Source organism: Tremella mesenterica, assembly GCF_000271645.1.
Source record: "Tremella mesenterica DSM 1558 unplaced genomic scaffold TREMEscaffold_5, whole genome shotgun sequence".
NCBI classification, from domain to species: Eukaryota; Fungi; Basidiomycota; class Tremellomycetes; order Tremellales; family Tremellaceae; genus Tremella; species Tremella mesenterica.
Window position 1 is genome coordinate 1,503,036 of NW_006711229.1, and position 19,519 is coordinate 1,522,554.

The 19,519-nt window shown below is 45.7% G+C and overlaps 8 protein-coding genes across 8 annotated transcripts; 3 read left to right on the forward strand and 5 right to left on the reverse strand.

Moving 5' to 3' along the window:
- Positions 1-177: 177 nt before the first annotated feature.
- TREMEDRAFT_30407 (uncharacterized protein) lies at positions 178-1,711 on the forward strand (the record flags this gene model as incomplete). The annotated part of the gene is made up of 7 exons (XM_007004358.1): positions 178-269; positions 460-597; positions 833-888; positions 1,007-1,116; positions 1,212-1,322; positions 1,481-1,518; positions 1,564-1,711. The coding sequence occupies 7 exons, from the start codon at positions 178-180 to the stop codon at positions 1,709-1,711; spliced, it is 693 nt and encodes a 230-aa protein (XP_007004420.1).
- Positions 1,712-2,042: 331 nt separating this feature from the next.
- Positions 2,043-3,998, reverse strand: TREMEDRAFT_62551 (uncharacterized protein; the record flags this gene model as incomplete). The annotated part of the gene is made up of 5 exons (XM_007004697.1): positions 2,043-2,150; positions 2,384-2,647; positions 3,075-3,167; positions 3,500-3,583; positions 3,753-3,998. The coding sequence occupies 5 exons, from the start codon at positions 3,996-3,998 to the stop codon at positions 2,043-2,045; spliced, it is 795 nt and encodes a 264-aa protein (XP_007004759.1).
- A 1,328-nt stretch (positions 3,999-5,326) lies between these two features.
- Positions 5,327-5,911, reverse strand: TREMEDRAFT_62552 (uncharacterized protein; the record flags this gene model as incomplete). Its single annotated transcript, XM_007004698.1, has 2 exons — positions 5,327-5,428; positions 5,675-5,911. 2 exons carry the CDS (start codon positions 5,909-5,911, stop codon positions 5,327-5,329), a joined length of 339 nt encoding a protein of 112 aa, XP_007004760.1.
- Positions 5,912-6,954: 1,043 nt separating this feature from the next.
- TREMEDRAFT_44159 (uncharacterized protein) lies at positions 6,955-8,058 on the reverse strand. Its single transcript, XM_007004481.1, has 4 exons — positions 8,045-8,058; positions 7,724-7,822; positions 7,590-7,679; positions 6,955-7,482 (listed from the first exon to the last, which is right to left on the reverse strand). Exons 2-4 carry the CDS (start codon positions 7,783-7,785, stop codon positions 7,149-7,151), a joined length of 486 nt encoding a protein of 161 aa, XP_007004543.1. The 5' UTR covers positions 7,786-7,822; positions 8,045-8,058; the 3' UTR covers positions 6,955-7,148.
- Positions 8,059-8,916: 858 nt separating this feature from the next.
- On the forward strand, positions 8,917-12,518 carry TREMEDRAFT_30562 (uncharacterized protein; the record flags this gene model as incomplete). Its single annotated transcript, XM_007004372.1, has 7 exons — positions 8,917-9,622; positions 9,664-10,149; positions 10,227-10,710; positions 10,816-11,275; positions 11,386-11,676; positions 11,809-11,885; positions 12,047-12,518. The coding sequence occupies 7 exons, from the start codon at positions 8,917-8,919 to the stop codon at positions 12,516-12,518; spliced, it is 2,976 nt and encodes a 991-aa protein (XP_007004434.1).
- A 417-nt stretch (positions 12,519-12,935) lies between these two features.
- On the reverse strand, positions 12,936-14,511 carry TREMEDRAFT_30739 (uncharacterized protein; the record flags this gene model as incomplete). Its single annotated transcript, XM_007004398.1, has 6 exons — positions 12,936-13,225; positions 13,598-13,706; positions 13,820-14,003; positions 14,221-14,263; positions 14,380-14,398; positions 14,449-14,511. 6 exons carry the CDS (start codon positions 14,509-14,511, stop codon positions 12,936-12,938), a joined length of 708 nt encoding a protein of 235 aa, XP_007004460.1.
- A 347-nt stretch (positions 14,512-14,858) lies between these two features.
- Positions 14,859-16,592, forward strand: TREMEDRAFT_62556 (uncharacterized protein; the record flags this gene model as incomplete). The annotated part of the gene is made up of 1 exon (XM_007004699.1): positions 14,859-16,592. One exon carries the CDS (start codon positions 14,859-14,861, stop codon positions 16,590-16,592), a length of 1,734 nt encoding a protein of 577 aa, XP_007004761.1.
- Positions 16,593-16,712: 120 nt separating this feature from the next.
- On the reverse strand, positions 16,713-18,885 carry TREMEDRAFT_62557 (uncharacterized protein; the record flags this gene model as incomplete). The annotated part of the gene is made up of 11 exons (XM_007004700.1): positions 16,713-16,727; positions 16,759-16,856; positions 16,916-16,988; positions 17,040-17,060; positions 17,232-17,396; positions 17,597-17,814; positions 17,920-18,021; positions 18,309-18,426; positions 18,541-18,610; positions 18,783-18,793; positions 18,829-18,885. 11 exons carry the CDS (start codon positions 18,883-18,885, stop codon positions 16,713-16,715), a joined length of 948 nt encoding a protein of 315 aa, XP_007004762.1.
- Between the last annotated feature and the right edge of the window lie 634 nt (positions 18,886-19,519).

The following is a 19,519-nucleotide window of genomic DNA, read 5'->3' on the forward strand; positions in this document are numbered from 1 at the left end:
GTCCATCCATCTCAACATAGAGTGAAGAGTATTATAACTTATCCACTTGATCCAAAAGCTAGAACTAACTCATTTATTCGATTCCGACAGTGATCAATTCCAAGTTCATCGATTCAACCTTTATATCGAAGTTTTGAAGTTGAAGGAAGAACCAAGTTGGAATAAGATTCGAACAAGATGGCATATGCCGATAGATTTAATCAGGGTTTACCATACGGTGCTCATGTTATAATCCTCTTCACTCTGGTTTTCGCTTCTTTGGTGCTGAGGTGAGTTTCTTCGTGGTCCCTTTCCTATCCCTTTACCTCGCTGCTTTCCCTTCTCAACTTTCTGCTCTAGATTTATGCTCGGCATCGTAGAACGGTACCCTGCTACGAGAAGTTGGTCTACGCTAGGGAAAGAAAAGGTATTAGGTGTTGGTGAAGGTATAAGAAACTACAACGAGACTGATTTAAATAGCATCTTGGTCACTTTCTCTTCACCTTTCATCTCGTCAATCAATTTCCTTTGTCTTCCGGCTATAGGAGGTGATACCACATTTGGAGCTTTTGGATGGTGTTCACCCAGCTTTTGTCTTCCTAATAAGGTGGCATATGAGTGAGTTACCTTTTTCCTTATTCTATCACAACTCGTAATATACCCCTTCTCTCTATCCAATACCTGTTGTGTTTTATCGACTCGCCGATAGCAAGGGGGGCAGAAAATTTCCATGTCCACAACACAATTTACTGATAGTCGATGGGGAAAGTACATTGTCGGAAGAGACCTACATCTATGATATGGGATGTCTGGCAAGAGCTGGTATCAAAATGGACATTAACGCTGATGATAGATTCGGCACAGAGGTTAACCGTGCTTTAACGGGAGGAATGTTTCTTTGGCCTATAGGTTTGTCTTCTCCCCTTAAATCCTTTTTGTTTTTCCCTCCTCGATCTACATATACACCGTCTTCCGAGATTGGTATCACTGCTATGGTAGTGTTGGCTTGAGCAGTGCTAACAACCAGCGGTCATCTTCCTCTTCTTCGCCTTTCTCTCCATATTACCTCTGTTGTTCGTGCATGAGTCCAGAGCTCTGAGGTTCGTAGGCAATCGAACGTTTTTTCTCGCTTTCGAAGTGAGTGTTCCCCCACTCCATCCTAGCCTCTGAAGAGCTATAAGAGTCGGATTTGTACAGCTGACATGGACGGATTTGTACAGCTGACATGGTAGATGTTGGCCACACTCATCACCGTTACCGCATGGTTGTTTAGCATCTACGGATGGTCGATAGCTCACCGAGCGTTTCAAGAAGCTGCTACGGCTGTGCATTTGGGTCCAGCTGTGAGTGTTCCCACCATCTTCACTAGAATCACTCGCACATTCTGTCACATGCTTGTTCTTATTACACAGCTGAGTCGAATACGACGCCAGTCGAAATGAAGTTGAGGAGTTGAAATGTTACGTGTCGACTGCAATAGAAAGTACCGAGCTGATGATAGATCTGGATGGGTCTCACAGCTGCTATCTGCATGTTGATGTGAGTTTTTCATATTTTGGACTAATCTGGAGGGTTGACAGATAGCGTCTTCGTCCTCGGCTGGCCGCGGGATGCATGGGACGGAGTAGCCACCCGAGCCAGAGGAGGTGCAGGTGCTAGAGGATTACCCGGACAGGGAGATGGGTATTATCATTATAAACGTACCACCCGGGAGGTAGTACCTCGATATTGATCGTGCTCGTGCTTTCTTGTAGTTTTTCTGTAGATTTAATGAGAGGATGAATGACGATATATCTTGTTATAACTTTGTGTCGTCTTGTAGGGTCGAGTGTTTCCCCCTCAATCCTTCCCAAAGCCAATTCCTTAGCCCATTCGAATTTGCTCACTTACTCGTACCTACGAGTAGAGTACTCGTACTCGAGTGAGTTAGTGACAGAAGAGATGTAAATTACAAGACAAGAGAGTTCAAGTGGAATCATCACATGTCATGTCATTTAATATGTACAAGATAATGTCCTTAGATCCTTACTGACCATCTTACCTCTGAAACCTATAACCTTTCTTTACGAAGACACATGGGCACAATGAGCGGTAAGACCACCTTCAGTGACAAGTTCATCAATTCCGAAAATTTGGAATTCTGAAGGTGAGGAAGTGACGGTGACATTACACTGAATGTCAGTTTATCTTTGTTAGTCACATTCAACCAATACAAGATCCCAATGGCCAATGGATTTCATGGGGATCACGATAAAAGGTATTACCATTGGAATCATCATAATTAACATATGAAATCACTGGTATCATCATAGAAAACGGTAACGGTGAGATCGAGAGAAAGGATGTGATAATACCAAAGGATAATAAACAGATAGGTCTATATGAACAAATGATCCAAACTCACTTGTTCATAAACACTTCCATTGGTGAAAGTAAACGTATTCGACCCCAAATCTAGGTTGAACATCGTACAAGAATCTGAACCGTTCACACCTCCAACGACACTGACACCAGGATGAACCACCACGTAATTCCTACCGCAACCAGCGTCACAACATCCCGATAAGTCAGTAGCGGAAGCTTGTGAGGTGGCTAGAAGTGCGGTAAGGAGAGTAGGAAGTGTTGACAGTTGAGTTAGGATGGTAGGGAGCATCTTAGGCCAAGAGTTCTGATGGTCAGAAATTGAAGTTGCGTAGATGGTGAAAAAAAAAAAGAAGGAAGATGGACACAAAAGTTCCTATGTGGAACGATAGAGTTTTCTTCTTTTTCTCCTGGGACGATTCACGAAGACATGACCAGGCTGCTAAACTTTTATAGACAGGTGAAAGATGGGTGGAGTAATATAGGACGAGCAGAAGTAGAGACTTGTCAGAACTTACAAAATCACAATATCGCTATGTGATTGAAGAAATGACAAATCGGTGGAATGTAAGTTCTTCAACTTTACTCGTAGGGTGAAAAGATCACTTATATAAACGAGTAAATACGATAAAAAGGTCAATGATCAATTAACTAACGTAGTTGTAAATGATTGATTATAACACTGCCCCGCAATATCTTCCTGTTGAACCCAATCCCTCCCTCGAAATTCTCACCTCGTGTAAAAGTAGTGGACGCATGAGAAAAAGCCTCCCTCCACCCGGCTCGATCATCTCGTCCGGCAATTCGGCTACCGGTAATCCGGAGGTCTATCCCGGAGCCGAGCCGCGATCGCGCCGTGAGTAGTGTCAGATCTACTCGTACAGAAGAGTCAACGTCTATCATGTCGGACTCCTCCACTGTACTCTACTGAAGTGTACTTTAACTAAAGATACGATGGTTGACAAGGTGTGAACACGGATGTCGATCTGGGAAAGCAGAGGGAAAGGCAACGATTCGTCATTATCCCATACATGACCCTACGAGCTATCGTCCATTTATTCATCCGTACCATTTCCAGCATCCTTTCCAACCTTTCTTCGAATTTTTTTAACCCCTTGTTACCCTCATCGGTAATCGATCACGAACAGTCACCACTGACTTCACCCTCGGTAGTCCAGGTGTTGATATCTTCAATGATTACTTTGGTCTGGGCTCCCTCCAAAGCGTTCACAGAAAAGTTGCACTGATCGTAAGCTCAATAACTCTCTTCTCCATTCTCCTCTCACTCTCATCCACCCTGCTTGGATGGAAAGGATAGGTCAGATGTGAGTGGACACAGAGGAAGGGATTAAGAGCTATCTATACTCCACAAGCAGTATGATGATTGAGTACGGACATCAGGAAGAACTCACTCGTTTAAATTCAGTCTCGGTGTGAATGAAGAACCAATTGTCTCCTTGGTGCATCGCCCATAAATCACAGTTTGGATCTTGTGTCCTACCGGTGATGTTGACCGTGTTGTATACTTCACCTACAAAGTCTCCACAGCCTGAGGGGCAACAGGCAGTGAGGTTGTCGTTGGATACAACAGGACCGGGACCAAAATGTAAGGCGAGGGCGGTGGAAGTGATAGAGAGAAGAGCGAGGAGAAGTTTCATCGTCGGTGTCGTTGGGGTTTAACTCAAAGGTCAGTTTTCGTCTTTTGATCTGGTTTCAATCACAATTCTACAAGCACATTTCTGGTCTTATTTTTCGGGCTTGAAGCGCTAAGGAAAGGAGGTGAGAAATGATGATAAGGATTTATCATTGTGACGGGTCAACGTGGAACAAGTTGGAAGAACTGACAAGAGACTTACGATCTGGAGTCAGATGTATAGAAAGGTAATGAGTTGAATGTCGAAAAAATACGATCTATTCAGAAAAAAAAGTTGTCAATAAACCTCTTTATATATCTTTCCCCCTTCACGGCGGTTCAACTATGATTCCAAAGGCGGTGTGATCTTCGCTGTACCCCCGTACCGTCTAGCCGTCTAGTTGCTCCGGACACCCGTAAGGGGGGTCCTTGTGATCAAGTATGCCGGGCAACATGGTCAACATCCCTTCGCTTGTCGGCCGTATAGTCGTACGTATCAAATCACACGTTGGTTCTCTTCCTGGCGATCGTGGCGATGATCAATGGTTCACTAGTGGACGGATGAGATCTGGGACCACACATGGCACAGTTGGGAAGGTTGGGGGTGGACGGACGGTGATTCGGGATTGACGATCAATTCAAGAATTTTCAAGAATGGACCAATGAGGTGAAATCTATTATGATCCGTCTTTCGGACTCGTGTGTATTTGTGGACATGCCGAAGCCCGATGATCCGATACCGATACCGATACCGAAAAGGAATGTACCATGACCGACCAGATGCAGACGGCCGGACATGGATGGGATTGGAAGTGTTTTCGTTCTACCCTCGAGAGAACTAGGTCGAATAAGATGTGTCGTAGTAGTGGTGTCAAGAGCGTTGTCTACCACAATGACTGAACCATGGCTCGTCGTCGAGTCACATTGACTCATCAAGCGCTCTTGACTCCTACACGCACTGAAGGAATCGAAGGTCAGTGACTAGGAATCGCGCTCTATCCTTGCGTAGTTTAATGTCAATGCGCAGGAAATCACACTGAATCTCTCTGATCCTGTAGCATGTAGCATGTAGCATGTAGCATGTAGCATGTAGCATGTAGCATGCATGCGATACTCGTTTCGTAGCTTGTAAGTTGAGTTCATTTTCTTCAAACAATCCACCTCAAGTTCCGAGCCTTTTGTTCTGATCGAAAGCATGAAAAGATAATTAACACCCATTCATCTCATTGCTTAACCTCAGACTATCCAATTCATAGCTACAATCATCCTCCGTCCCATCCTACATATCTCACCTCACTTCATGCTCCTACACTGATGCTAGCTATTGAGAGTACCCTGGTGGAAATTTGTAAATCACACGCATCCACCATAAACGGGACCGTCGGTTTCCCAAGTTGAAACGTCGAAAATGGTGACTTTGGTAGTTACGCTCCCGTCCGGGATAGTGAAGTTGCACTATAAATCAGACGCAGTTCCATCACATCATATCTTGATTGAATCACAAGGTCCAAACCCTGGCAAGGGGGGTTTTACGAAATGTTCCAAGGTTCGGATATCAGAGAGAAATAATAATGGCAGTGTTAGAGAATAAAGAGCGAAGGGAGAATGAAGAGGAAAGAAGAGTAAATAGGGACGAAAAGTAGTAATAATGTAGAGAGATGTTCAAAAAGAAAATTGAATCAGAATAAAAACTATACTCACCTCGGCATGATTCCCTTCATCGTCATTGATGAAAAAGAAATTATATCCTTGGTGCATATCGAACAAAGCACAATGTTCATCATAAGTTCTTCCTTCGACATTGACATTGTCGAATACTTCACATACGGTAGTTGCACAACCGTCGTAGCAACATGGTGAGAGATCATCGTTGGAGACTATGATTCCACCTTGTGCTAAGACTGTAACTGCGAAAGAGATCAAAGCGAGGAATTTCATCGTGGATAGTTTGGTTGGTTGGTCGGTCGATTGGGTGGTTTGTAAGTTACGATAATGATTTGAATTTCTAAACATCAGATATTGACTTCCTTGAAAAGACAATATTTCGTTCGGTCATATGTTTCATTCATCGTGAAGTCAGAGATTCAGTCCTGATGAGATGTGAGGAAATGAGGAAGTTTGGATGGAGATGAGCGTTTAGAGAGATGAGAATGATTGATGAGTGTTGGTTGTTGGATACACGGACGAGGTAAGGTCACATAGGATGAGGAAGAAACAACACTTTGTGACTGTGGGTGAAAGTCGGGGATGGCGTAGGGAAAACAAGGTGGAAATGATGAGGACAAACTCACAATTTGTTTCTGCAGGATTCTCAATTCGAACTTGAAATTCTTTCAAGTGCCAAAACTACCTCTTTATACCTTACCCACCCACACTCAACCGCTCCATGACAATATGAGGTGTATAGACCACATGATACCTCTCCCCGGCACTCCGGTCAAGTGAACCAAACTAACGTCAATCCGTCCTCTCCATCTCACTTCATCTCGTACGTCTATGTGGGGACACTTTGAGGGAGGTCCTTTTGCCTATCGGGATGAACCAGGCCTCTAGGGTCCACTCATCAACGCCCATGATGAAACGTCTGAACTTTTCAAAAAGAATCATAGTCCCATCAAATCACTGTGATCCGCACGTTCTTGACTTTACGTTCGTATCGGATACATATCTCGGGGATTAGGTGTTCGGTGATGGGATTGTCAGAGTGTATAATTGAGTTCGGTAGCCTCGGTGCGTCGATAGATGGTGTACTTGGTACAAGGAAGTAAAGTGCGCCCGTGCGGTGGACCACGGTGTCCCGGTGGTTGGGTACGGATGATGGATGAATATTGGGTGACTGATTGCTACAATGCCAGCAATCTGACCACATGTGGGTGAAATCAAGCGAGTGTAAGCGAGTTGGTTCCATGGGGTACTGGCCGAAGATGTGGTGGTTCAAGTGACATAAGCAAGGGATTCAACTATTCATCGCCTTCCCCTTTGAATCCGGAAACATATCTTTTGGTTAGCTCAGGACCTTAATCTCATCGCCTCATGATTCTTCCTACTGTCAAAGAGGAAGTGGAAGATCAGCATCCATTTCAGATCGGGCACGGGGAAGCGGGAATTGAAGAATTCATGACCGATCTCAATCCCAAAAATAGAAAATGCATACAACAGAATGTTACGTCCCAAATCAAAAATCATACACGTCTTGACCCTGCGTCGCCCCGCCCATCCCCATTCCATCTCCATAAGGATCGTATGCCGCTGCTCCCACACCTGCCCCGGTTTGCGAAGCGAGGGGTGCAATGTTTTCAGGGGCAAGACCCATTTCTATCCGTTGAGCCTGTTGAGAGAATTGTCTTTTGACTTCGGTCAATTGCTGGATGAGAAGGGTACAGGCTCTTTTCAGAGCATCGGCAGGGTTGGACCTCTCGTCGGTCTGGATTTTGATGAGAATGTCGTTTTCGAGAGGATGAGGGACTTTGTAGCCGGCAAAGAGAACAGAAGGGTCGAGGAGAAGTTGGCTGGGAATCAGCGACGTTACATCGACACGGTCTGGTGACAACGAGACGCGTGCAGAAAGTAATCGTAGTAAAGGAAAGGTAGTATGAGGACCAGAGCGAACACTCACGCTCGGATCATGTTCCCCATAGTATGATCCTGCTTCTTCATCATAATAGTAGCAGCGTTTGGGATCTTTGGATCCTCTGTGATAGTCAAACTGATGATATCAGCACCCACAATGGCCCGTGCACGACTACTCACGGCTTATCATTTTCATCGAGAATCCACACATCATTCCTGTCAGGCTGATTGATGCCACTCATGGCTGCCCAGATGGCAGATACCTACGAGGGTGAACAGCTCTTTCGTTAGTTCCGGAGTCATAACCTTGTAACACTTGATGAGCTGGAGAGGTGGTATCATAAGGAACAACTTTTATTTTATTTTTCGTCGGCAGGGTTGAGACCTTTACGTGGATTGACAGATATTTCGTAATCATTTGAGGTAGAGAGAAGGCGACAGGAGGTGTGTATAAACACGTATACACAGATGAGTGGGTGAATAACGGTACAAAAGACTCACCTCTTGCGAGAAGCGCTCCTATCAACAACGCTGAGGACGAAACAATTGTTGAAGATATTTGAGAGGAGTCGCCACGAAATCGCTCCTCGGCGATACGGCGTTATAGAGGGTACGGCGTATGCGGCGATTTGGAGGATGACGAATTGGCTGCAGTCTGGCCCCTGGCCCCCCAATCGACAAGGGTCAAGCCTCGTTCTCCCCACCAAAGCAATTATCATCATCACACTTCATTCCTTTCACTTTTCTACGACTTTTGCACACTACTCTACACCCCCCCTCCTCTTACTTGTCACCGACAGCCATAAACCGCTGCTGAAGTGCGTTCCCTTCTCCCTTCTCTGACTGACACATCCTCTCAAAGCTCCCGTCCGCCCGCCCGCCCCTGCAGCCACGCGCGTCATCGGAAACACCGGTCCGTTTGCTTGAGTGGCAGAAGGTTGACTCCATTCCTACCTCCCCTTGTTTCCCAGTTCACCCCTTGCCCCCTATCAGAGGTACGACCCTTTCCAAAAAGGTGAGCCAAATTCTTAGATCTCAGAACAACCCTCGTACTCTTGCCGTGATTCTTTCTCTTCTTTTCTCGTTTGAGGCACACACACTACAACTAGAAGCGAGCGAAGCTGACGCTGCCTTCTCCCTCCCATCTCCGATTCAATCCTTCTCCGCTTCCTTTTTATCACCGTCACAAACGTGCGCCTTCCATCAACTCGATCTTATAAAAATCCCCGTTTTCACCTCTGGGCCCCCATCAACCAATCTTTATCGATCCTGAATCCACCATGACCCCACCGACGATGAAAAGGGCCAGATCCCATCGCGCCTCTTTTTCCTCTTACACTCCTACCTCTCCTACCACTCCCCAGTCTGCAAACATGGATTCAATGCATCCAGACCCAGATCCTCCTCTCCCCCCTTCCCTCCCAGACATCCGTAGTCATATCCAGCGACTCGAAGCCTCTTTGAACGACCGAGGGCATCATCTATCAGGCCGCATCATCCATGTCTGCCACCACCTCCCCGTTGAAATCATCCGCATCGTACCCCCTGAAGCTCTCGAATCCGGCATACTTTCCCCTCCCATGACCCCCGAGTTCAAGCCCGAAGATCAAGACGCCGTCGTCGAAAGCATTGATGCAAAATGGAGGATCCACTCTCGTACCGCACATACCGCCATGGTTTCCGGCATCAAGAGTCTCTCCGAAACTCATGAGCAGCTCATCGTTGCTTGGACAGGTGAGGTCCTCCTCCAATCCAACACGAATGTTTCACCCCGACCAGACAATCCAGGACTACCGAGTATGATAGCGAGTATGGCGAATCGTCTGTTGGCGGGGAAAGAGGAGAAGAGTCCGGCTATGCAAATTGAATCTGGACTGAATCATGATCCCAAAGACGACACGGTTCTCAAGGTGTTCACGGGCGAGTTCAACGCGGATGAGAAGAAAGAGATAGAAAACGAGCTCAATCGCTTTACCGGAGTCGAATACGAGATCGAGAAAAAAGGCAAACTTACTTATGTGCCGGTCTTCGTCCCACCCGACGTGAGCAAGTCGCATTACGAAGGATTTTGTAAAAGGAGTAAGTCGCGCTTGATCTTTCTGGCTATCGCTGACCTTCAGCACTCTGGCCCCTCTTCCACTACTTACTCTGGCTTGATTCGACCGCCACTGTTCCCTCTCCTGATCCCTCCTGGATTGCTTATCACACGACAAATCTCCTCTTCGCTCAAAAAGTCGCCGAGGTTTACCGTCCCGGCGACCTCGTTATCGTTCACGACTACCACCTTCTCCTCGCCCCAAAGATGATCCGAGAAGCTCTTGGTCAACATACCCACATTCATGGTACCGGCTGGGGCACAGTCGCCCCGTCTCCTGGCGTTGGTACAGAAAGACGCAAGCCCGACTGGGAGCACAAGTTCAACTCCTCGACCCCGGCTTCAGAAGATAATGCCAAGAGTAGTGGGAACAAAGAATCGTTCCTCGGTAGTGTTCAGTACGCACTTGGGCATCATCTCAGCACCGGACATAAACAACCTCCAGAGATCATGGTAGGAATGTTCATGCACACTCCTTGGCCCAGTTCAGAAATTTTCCGCTGTTTACCCAGTGAGTATCTTATCTCTTCCTTCAATCCGTGTCTTGTATCTGCTCCGTTGTAATATGCTAACCTTCGGAACGGCGAGAAATCCTCGAAGGCATGCTCGGCGCCAACCTAGTCTCATTCCAAACCTACTCCTACTCCCGTCACTTCGTATCCACCTGTATCCGAGTGTGCGGCTTCGAATCTGCACCCGGCGGGGTGGATGCGAACGGATCTTTTACCGCCGTCGAGTACTGTCCCATAGGGATCGACATCGATCGTGTCTCCAGAGATCGCGACTCTCCCGGTGTTCGCCCTCGAATGGAGAACTTGAGGATGCTGTATAAGGACAAGAAGATTATAGTGGGGCGTGAGAAGCTTGACCAGGCGAAGGGAGTGTACAACAAGCTTCAAGCGTTTGAAAAGTTCCTACAGGTGTATCCTGAGTGGAGGGGCAAAGTGGTGTTGATACAAGTGACCACTCCAGCATTGTCCGAGCATCCAAAGTTGGAGAGAATGACGGCGGAACTCGTCAGTCATATAAATGGCGCATACGGATCTTTGGACTTTACCCCCGTCCATCATTAGTGAGTCTAGAGTCGATGTTCCTGATTACACTTCCTCCCCTCACTGCGATTCTTTGACTTGCACCGATAGATCGAATGTTGTACTGGCCCGGAGCTGACACGCAGTCATCAAGCCATCGAGCGGGACGAGTACTTCGGCTTGCTCTCCGTTGCCGACCTAGCTCTCATCACCTCCCTCCGAGATGGGATGAACACCACTTCCATGGAGTTTATCCTATGTCAAGATCAGACCAACAAGTCGCCCATTGTCCTCTCCGAGTTTATGGGCACAGCTGCCTCTTTCCACTCCGCATTGACCATCAACCCTCACGACCTTCTCGGTGTTGCCGACGCAATCAATCATGGTCTGTCCATGAGCGCCGAAGAGAAGGCTGAGCGTCATGCTGCTTTGTACGGCGGCGTCGTGGGACATACCTCTCACACTTGGGCAGCAACGGTGTTGAAGCAATTGTTGCAGAATGTCGGAGGGGAGAATATGGCACATCAGACTCCTGCGCTAGATGTTGGTGTCCTTGCTGAGGCGTATAAGAAGGCCAGTAAACGGTTGATGTTGTTTGATTATGACGTGAGTTGCTTGTTTTACTCTTGATCGACCTACATCCGTGTCAGAGTTCCGTCTCGGCCGTCGCCCCCATTGATCCATCACAACCGCGATGAGCTCTAGCTGACGCGCAGGGCACTCTCACCCCCATTGTCAAAGTTCCCTCTCAAGCCATACCCACCGATCGAACGCGCGCAGTCATCAAAGCCCTCGCCGCCGATCCAAAAAATGTCGTCTATCTCATCTCAGGTAGAGACAGCGATTTCCTGGTCGATCATTGGGGAATGGTCCCTAATCTTGGTCTATCAGCTGAGCATGGGGGTTTCATCAAGCCTCCCTCCGGGACGGAATTTGTCAATATGACGGAGAACCTGGATATGAGTTGGTATTCCGAGGTGGAGGGCATCTTTAGGTATTACATCGAGGTGGGTCTATTGTGTTCTGTCAACAACTCTTCCCGATCTGACTCACCCACGGCTGTGTCGAAACCATTGCATTGTCTTTGCCTTTTCTCGTGGCTTTATGTTTCAAGCTGAAGGAGAATATTGACCATACAGAGGACATCAGGTAGTACCCTCGAGACGAAAAAATCGTCTTTGACATGGCACTACCGTAACGCTGATCCGGACTATGGGTGAGTGAACCCCGCTCTGCTTTCCTAGTTCTTTCAAGCTCTCCCTCGGCGCCCTCTTCTTCCCCATCAACAGTTCACATACGAAGGACATCAGCACCTCAGACAGTTTGATGTCTATCCTGCACATGTGGTCATACATTTGAAGCTCTACTCACATACAGCGAATTCCAATGTAAACAATGTCTCGACCTCCTCGAATCATCTCTCGCTCCTCGTCGACCTATCGAAGTCTTGGTCGGAAAGAAAAACCTCGAAGTCCGACCTCTAGCAGTGAACAAAGGTGAAATCGTCCGTCGATTAATGTACGAAAACCCCGATGCCGATTTCATCTTCTGTGCTGGTGATGATAAAACCGACGAGGACATGTTCCGTTCCCTTCGTTCTGCTTTACCTGCCGGAGGACCTAAACCAGGTCAACCAGTCGTACTCAAACCTCCCGTGGCTGTAACTTCCACCATGGACCCTGAAGAAGCGGAACAATTACCAGATGTAGAGTTGAAGGTTACACATGGAGGTATATTCAGTACGACTGTTGGACCACCTGCTAAACGTACTTTGGCGGAATGGCACGTTACTTGTCCTGAAGAAGTTGTCGAGAGTTTAGAGAGTTTGTTAGAGAATGAACAAGCGTGAATTGCGTAAAGTGTGACATGTTCTTGTCAGAGGTAGGTTATGGGAGTGTCAAAGTTTTTGAAATTTTGTGTAGAAATGTAGAGATTAGAGATTTTTCAATGGAAAGGATCATACATACAAAGTCAAATACATGATGCATAGCTTTTTTGTCTAGAATATTATTAACATGTGTTTCCTTCTGTCTTGTTTCATATGTATCGCCCATTTAATTTCGTTTATAACGTCGTCTTTTTTGTTGTACAGTACATGAAATGACCACACTGTGATCCTTCCTCCCACTGGATTGAGGTGGGTGTTTTCTTTTTCGTAGAGGTTGATTGTTGTATGTGAATGAGATCGGAAGGCCGGGAAGGGAAGGATAACTATAGTATTTATGAAGGTGATATGAAAATGTCGAAAGTCATGTCCATTCCAAATTCAACTAGCACCAGTCCTAATCCTCTTCCTCTCTTCTTCAGTAGCATGTCCATTCATACCTTCCCTACCAGCCATATCCCTCCCATAATCCACCGCCTCACGCATGGCCATTTCCACCTCTTCTAATAACCTTTGATCAGGTTCAACACCTTGTTCTTCCGATTCTTGAAGGATCCGTTGTGTTCTTTCTAAAAAAGCGGTGGTTCTTTCAGCCGAAACGAATTGATTTGAACCGAATAAGATTTGTCCGTTTAGGATTCTTTCATCTAACATTGGTGCGATATTCTCATCTGTTAAAACTTGTCGATTATTCTCTTCTCCAGAGACTTGCGTATTGTTCTCTTCACCTAAACCTTGTCGATTATTCTCTTCACCTAAACCTTGTCGATTGTTGTCTCCACCTAGACCTTGTCGGTCATTTCCTTCACCTAAACCTTGTCCAATATTCGCTCCACCCAAAACTTGACCACTATTCCCCACTGTGGCTCGAGGATTCAAGTTCGATGGTGGTGAAGAGTCGATATGTGGAGTAGTAGCATTTGAAAATTCTGATCCTGATGAAGCACCATTCTGATATTCCTCAGGGGGAAATTGATGAAAGAGGAATTGCATTTCACCTCCTTGTCCCACTCCAGGGTTAGGGAAAGAGGGGAGGACGTTACTGGGTATTTGGTCGATCGGGATGAAAGGTTGAGTGAGAACTTGGATGATAGGTAAAGCCCGGAGGAAAGAAGCGATTTCAGGGTCTGAATCTTCTAGAGCTTCATCGGCCTGAGATCAACAATTTGACTAGATACTATAGGAATATTATATGTAGTAGGAATAATAATCGCCAATCAATATAGAAAGAATAGTTAAGAGAGTGATTTTGATAAAATACTTACACGTAATCCCTCGTTGTTCATATGAAGGGGATCCGCTCCTCGATCAATCATAGCTTCTGCAAAAGAAACAGTCTCCACTCCGAATAAGGGAGTATCACCATCCCCATCGACCAGGTTTATATCGCCTCCTTTGGAAATGAGATAGTCGAGGAGTTCTAGATGAGCGTAAGAGGCTGCAGCGTGCCTGTTGTCAGTGGAGAATCCGATGTTAGGTCCTCCGTCTCATCACTTGTCAAGTAATGATATGCTTTGATTTACGGGAATTGACCAATCCAATGAGATCAGACCTTGAATCTGATGAATCTAGGGAAAGAATGAAGATGAGGAGTGACAATATACTTCATAGTAGGTAAGTGAGAGAAGAGGGTGAGGGGGAAGTGAAGAAAGTAGAGAGTACTCACATTGGTGAATAACGATTCGTATCCATCTCATTTGGACTAAATCCTGCTGGTCAGTTCCTTACCGTTCTGACTGATAGGAATCTCAAGTGACAGGTGTGATGAAGCAATCAGTTGGGCGAGGTCCTATCGTATTCAACGGACGAGGAAATAATGACAAACCTTCAACCTCGATGAGATGCTAGCTCATCAGCTACAATCGAAGAAGGAGAAGAATCCCAGACCACTCACTCTTACCCTATCTAAATCCCCATCACTCGCCGCTACCCATATATTACTTGAAGTCTGTACCATCTTCTTAGTCGCTCTTTCTTCCTCCTATGTGAGGGATGACTACCAGCTAGGTGGTACTGGATGATACTTTGGGTGAAAGTGAAGAAGAGGAAGACGGAGAAGAGAAGGAAGGTGGAATGTTGGTTGAAAACCGATCGATCAGGCACCAAAATCGAAATTCGAAAATCAACTTCAACTTCAACTTCAACTCTGCTCAAATCCCTCCCTCTCTCTCTCACTAAAGTACTTAGCACTACATAATCTCATCGACTTCCTGCTTCTTCAAGACCAGAACTATTCAAGACGAGAGTCTAAGCGAGAAGTAGAACCCCTTTGACTTACAACCAAGTCGAAAAGAACAGTCCAAAATGTCACCCACCACTCTCCCACCCAACATTCTTACTCAAATTTTATCCCATCTTCTTCCTCCTCGACCAACCGATATCCCTCTTTCTCTCTTATCTCATTCATTACTCCAACGTCTATCATTCTTACCTCCTCAAGAAGAAGATACGAACTCTTGGTTATCACCTTATCCCCCCACGACCATATCGACCAGTGACCGATTAGAGAGGTTGTATTTGGTTGGTGCTCACGTTAGCGAGGTGGGATATGGTACGGATGGAGAGAGGGCATTAGCGAGAGTGTTGTTATTTCCTCAAGGATCGATAACTGATTCTTATACATCATCTCTTGCTTACCCCAACACTCGTGGGAATGAATCGATCAACGCAAATATTTATCAAGATGAGAAAAAGGACATGACTCATGGAGAAATAGAGGAGAAGAAGGAGAGTGAGATGGAAGAAGGTGTGGAGGTTATTTTCTCTTTCGAATCTTCAATAACTCAACCACACGATTTATCTATTGATATCAAGAAACAAGAGGATAACTCATGGAGATTTCACGCTGCATTATCATATCCTTCCTCTCATACTTCTTCCCTGACATGGGGTCTTATTCCTATTCTCCCTTCTGAACATCCTTCTGCCCACTCACAACATCCCTCTTTCGACCAACATCATCCCTCTTTCGACACCCCATATTCCTCTTCTGATCCAGACCATCCTTCTTCCACCACACAAAATCTCTTTTCAAACCCATATCAACCCTCTTCCGATACGCATTACACAAACCAAAATCACCCCAACACACAATCATCTTCTTCAGACCCCACTTCCCCCAATAGTCTACGTCCTTCCAACTCGGACCCATTCCAATATGACACCTACCGTTCTCCTGAGGATTCCGAATATACCGATCAAGCTCCAGAAGGTTATTGGCCTCCTTCTCCAACTCTGTCTCATAATCATGATCACGATCCCACCATTCAAGCCGATGTCGAGAGGTTAGTTTTGGATGATGATGAGGCGAATGAGGCAGCTTATTGGGCTTCTTATGTCCAAGCTTCACAATCGAGGAATGATCAATCGGACATGATGATGACGCCTGTAATGAAGAATGATGTTCTTACTCAAGAGATGGGATCGAGTCATAGTGTGATGAATGATGATCTTACTCCGAGAATGAGATTCGATCAGAGTATAACGAGTGACGTTCTTCCCCGGGAAATGGACTTGCCTCATGGTCAAGGGAAAGGGATGGGATCGAGCGGGATTGAAGAAGGATACGTGAGGATGGAATTGGAGAAGCAAGGAGACCAAAAATCAGAACTACGAATAAAGATGGAGAAGAAACTTTTGGAAATACTTGTTTCTCTTTGGAACCAATGGTGTGGTCCAAATCCGACGTCGGAAAGAATGCAAGAAAAGGCTTTGGAGTGGGTACGTTTGTCCAAAGAAATCAGTCAGGATAGAAGATTATCTCTGGTTGGGACTGGTGGTGGAGAGCAAGCTGAGCAGATGAAAGGATTTCAAGGACATGTAGAAGATAATGGAGAATTCGAACGAGGTGGACAAGGTGAACAGGATGAATTACATGAAGATGAAGTAAAGGGGAATTCTTCTTTGAGGGAAGGGGAAGAAACATGTGAAAAAGCTATTCTTCGTGGACAATTGATTGTTTTATCAGAAGTATATTCTTGTCTAGGGGATGATTTCCCTCATCTTGTAGAAAGTGTCATCACTCTGGCACCTGGTTAATCACAAACGTTGAGAGTTATGAGGGACACACATACATACTTCACATTACACATTGTTGTACATACTTGACATGTCATAAATGTCTTCAATTACGAATTCCACGTTCATTCAAGATTAACGTCAACTTGACTTTAGCTTGCATTGTCAGACCATCGTGAAAACTCACACTTTTGACAGATTCGTATATCCTTCGTTGAGCCACGAACATGAATGCAGCTGTCAAAACTGATTGGAGTAATTTAGGTCCTAAACCCGCATATAGACCTGGTCCACATTAGCAAGTTTAGAAGGGGGTGGGGAGAGGTGAGAAAGAAATGAATCACCTGCTAGACCTTCAGACTTGAGGATGTCAAGTATGGCCCGAAGAGAGGATTTGTATTTGTGTGTTGCTGCTTGCTTCTATCTCAACTGATTTCCCCCGCCATGAGGGGATAAAGGTGAACTTACAAGTCTTGATTTCACCACGATCTGTGTAATAAGCATAATTGAGCAGGAAGGATTTCATGAAGGGATAACCCAGAGTGCATGGGGGAGTGGAGGTCGGAAACGTACAAGGAAAGATGAGGGGTTCTTTGGGGAATGACGGAGAGGAATGGTAGAAGATTACATGAAGAGGAAGTCGAGGAACTATCAACTCACATAGGGATAAGTAAACCCCGTAGCGACCAATTTACTAGCTGCTCCAAGGATGAACAAGTCCCAATCTGTCAAAGCACTTCGTCCGACTTTCCCACTTGATGCAGTTCCTCGTCTGGCGATACGCCAAGCAAGAAGAATCCCAACTAGACGTTCGTAGGTCGTATACTATTTATCAGATCATACACACAAAACCCAAAATTGATCTCATATCACTTGAAAAGAACAAGGAGTTTCATATGGGCATGAACAGGGAGTCACGCGTCAGAAAGGTGGGAAGAATAGAATAGTCCAGGACAGAAAACGTACTTCAGATGAAGACGGATGAAAGAAAAAGGAAAAGAGGTGAAATCCACATCAAAACACACCTGGATGACAGGATTGATGACCAAAATCAAAGCGGGTCTGATTCCTCTCCAAAACCCACTCAATCCATCAGATTTAAATATCTCTTTAGCTACCTGTACAGCAGAAGGCTGAACTTTCTTATTTTCTCCTCCCTCGGCAAGAGGAAGAGTGATAGCACGGACAGATTGAGCGGTTTGAACTGTCCAGATGGGGTTGGTAGTGATAGTTGTGATTGACCCTGATTGTCATTTCCTGAATTTGAACCTCTCAAGTAATTGTAAGATGACAAATGTGAGAGAAGCGATTTAATGGATTGGAAGAAGTGAGATACAATAAGACTTACCAGCTACAATCCCAGCTAAGATACCTTCTAGGGTGCTGAGTGAATGAGGTGAATGAGTAGTATTTGCACGTCGACGAAGTAAGACACTACGCATTTCTTCGTCTACACGTTAATTGTTTCCCAAAAGAACAAGAACAAGTCAATTCGTTCTCAAAAACACTTAGAACTGTCTCGGTCCATGGCGGAGATGCAGACTTTGAAGTTGGTCGCAAAAATCAAAGTGAGAGAAGGGCTGGACGAAACGTCGTCATGACCGACATGACTGGAAGATGCGTTTGGGATTGTTAAGAGTTTGGAGATTCAGCTTGGAAAGAGTCATGCCGAGTTGACCCTCGGGATGTAGAATGTAGAATATAGGGACGGAGGAGTGAAGTCGAAAGATGACTCACAAAAAGCATAATAAACCCCATTAGTCATTGCTATCCCAAACAAACTACTTTCTAACCCGGAATACAATCCAGATAAACCTTCATCCTTCAAAGTCTTTCGTATTGCCTGAAGCAGAGTCTAACATCAGCTCAAACCTAGTATATTCAGAGATCAGCCATGGAGGTGAAGATAATTGTCATCTAAGTATATTAGACAGTCGGGGAAGAAAGGGAGAGGAGGAAGGAAACATACCAATTGTTCATCTTTCTCTGAAGCTGTCTTCTTCTTGACCGCTGCTCTGGTGGATAAGTTGACCAACGGACTGAACGTGAGTGAACTCTCTTCGCTGATCTCATCCATCTTGTTAGCTGTGTTTCTGAACCACGGACGAGATATCAGAAGAGAAGTGAACAAGTGTTGGTTCCCTATATGTTTGTCACAGACGATGAAGGGAACAAGGTCGAAAACTCAAGCGAGATGGAGCTACAACTGACTAAGTCAAAGCCTATCCGTCAGCTCATCCCTGAGTTACAGACTTACCATAGAGACACATCCTCCTACTGAACCAGCTAGAGCGTGTATAGCTGAGTCACCCATCTTTCTCAATGTATGTTATGTTTGCAAAGTCGCAGAAGATGGTGGGAACGATTGGAAGGAAAGGTAGGGAGGGCGATCGGTTATTCGACTAACCGGTATGTCCGCTGGGACGACGGGTGATTCTGCAAACGAAAGCAACGACATCAAGTGGAGGAGAAGGGTGAGTACTTGACGCATGTTAGTATAGGGTGGATAAGTTAGGACCGGAAGAGCATTAAAGCATTTCGATTCATAATGTATACCGCTACAGTTGTCTCTACAATGCATTAATCATCACCAGTAAGATTATCAGAAGCGTCATCATCGGAGTCGAAGTCGTGTATCTTGTCATTGCCAAGTCGGATTGCAAAGAACCCGGTTGTTTCAGCGTCGTCGTTCCTGTTTCGTATACTATGGAGATGTGTTCTGTCATTGTCTGTTCATGAGTGTCGATATCCTTCCGTCTCTCATATACTCGGTACTCTTGCTTCATCGCCGTAAGGGGACATGAGAAAGGACTAGGTGCGGCATGGAAACCCGAGACGAAGCTGGTTTGATAGAAGCTGACGTACCGCCGTCAATATAACCTCACCACCCGCCGGATCCATTGAACTGCTCGTCTGAGTCACGGTAACCACTACGACCGTTGGAGAGG

Excerpts from the sequence above, each read along its gene's own strand:
- TREMEDRAFT_44159 (XM_007004481.1), bottom strand. The coding sequence starts at position 7,785 with ATGAGTGGCATCAATCAGCCTGACAGGAATGATGTGTGGATTCTCGAT. Across the intron at positions 7,680-7,723 it reads CTCGATGAAAATGATAAGCC|TTTGACTATCACAGAGGATC; the intron begins GTGAGTAGTCGT and ends TGATATCATCAG. Across the intron at positions 7,483-7,589 it reads ATGGGGAACATGATCCGAGC|CCAACTTCTCCTCGACCCTT; the intron begins GTGAGTGTTCGC and ends GCTGATTCCCAG.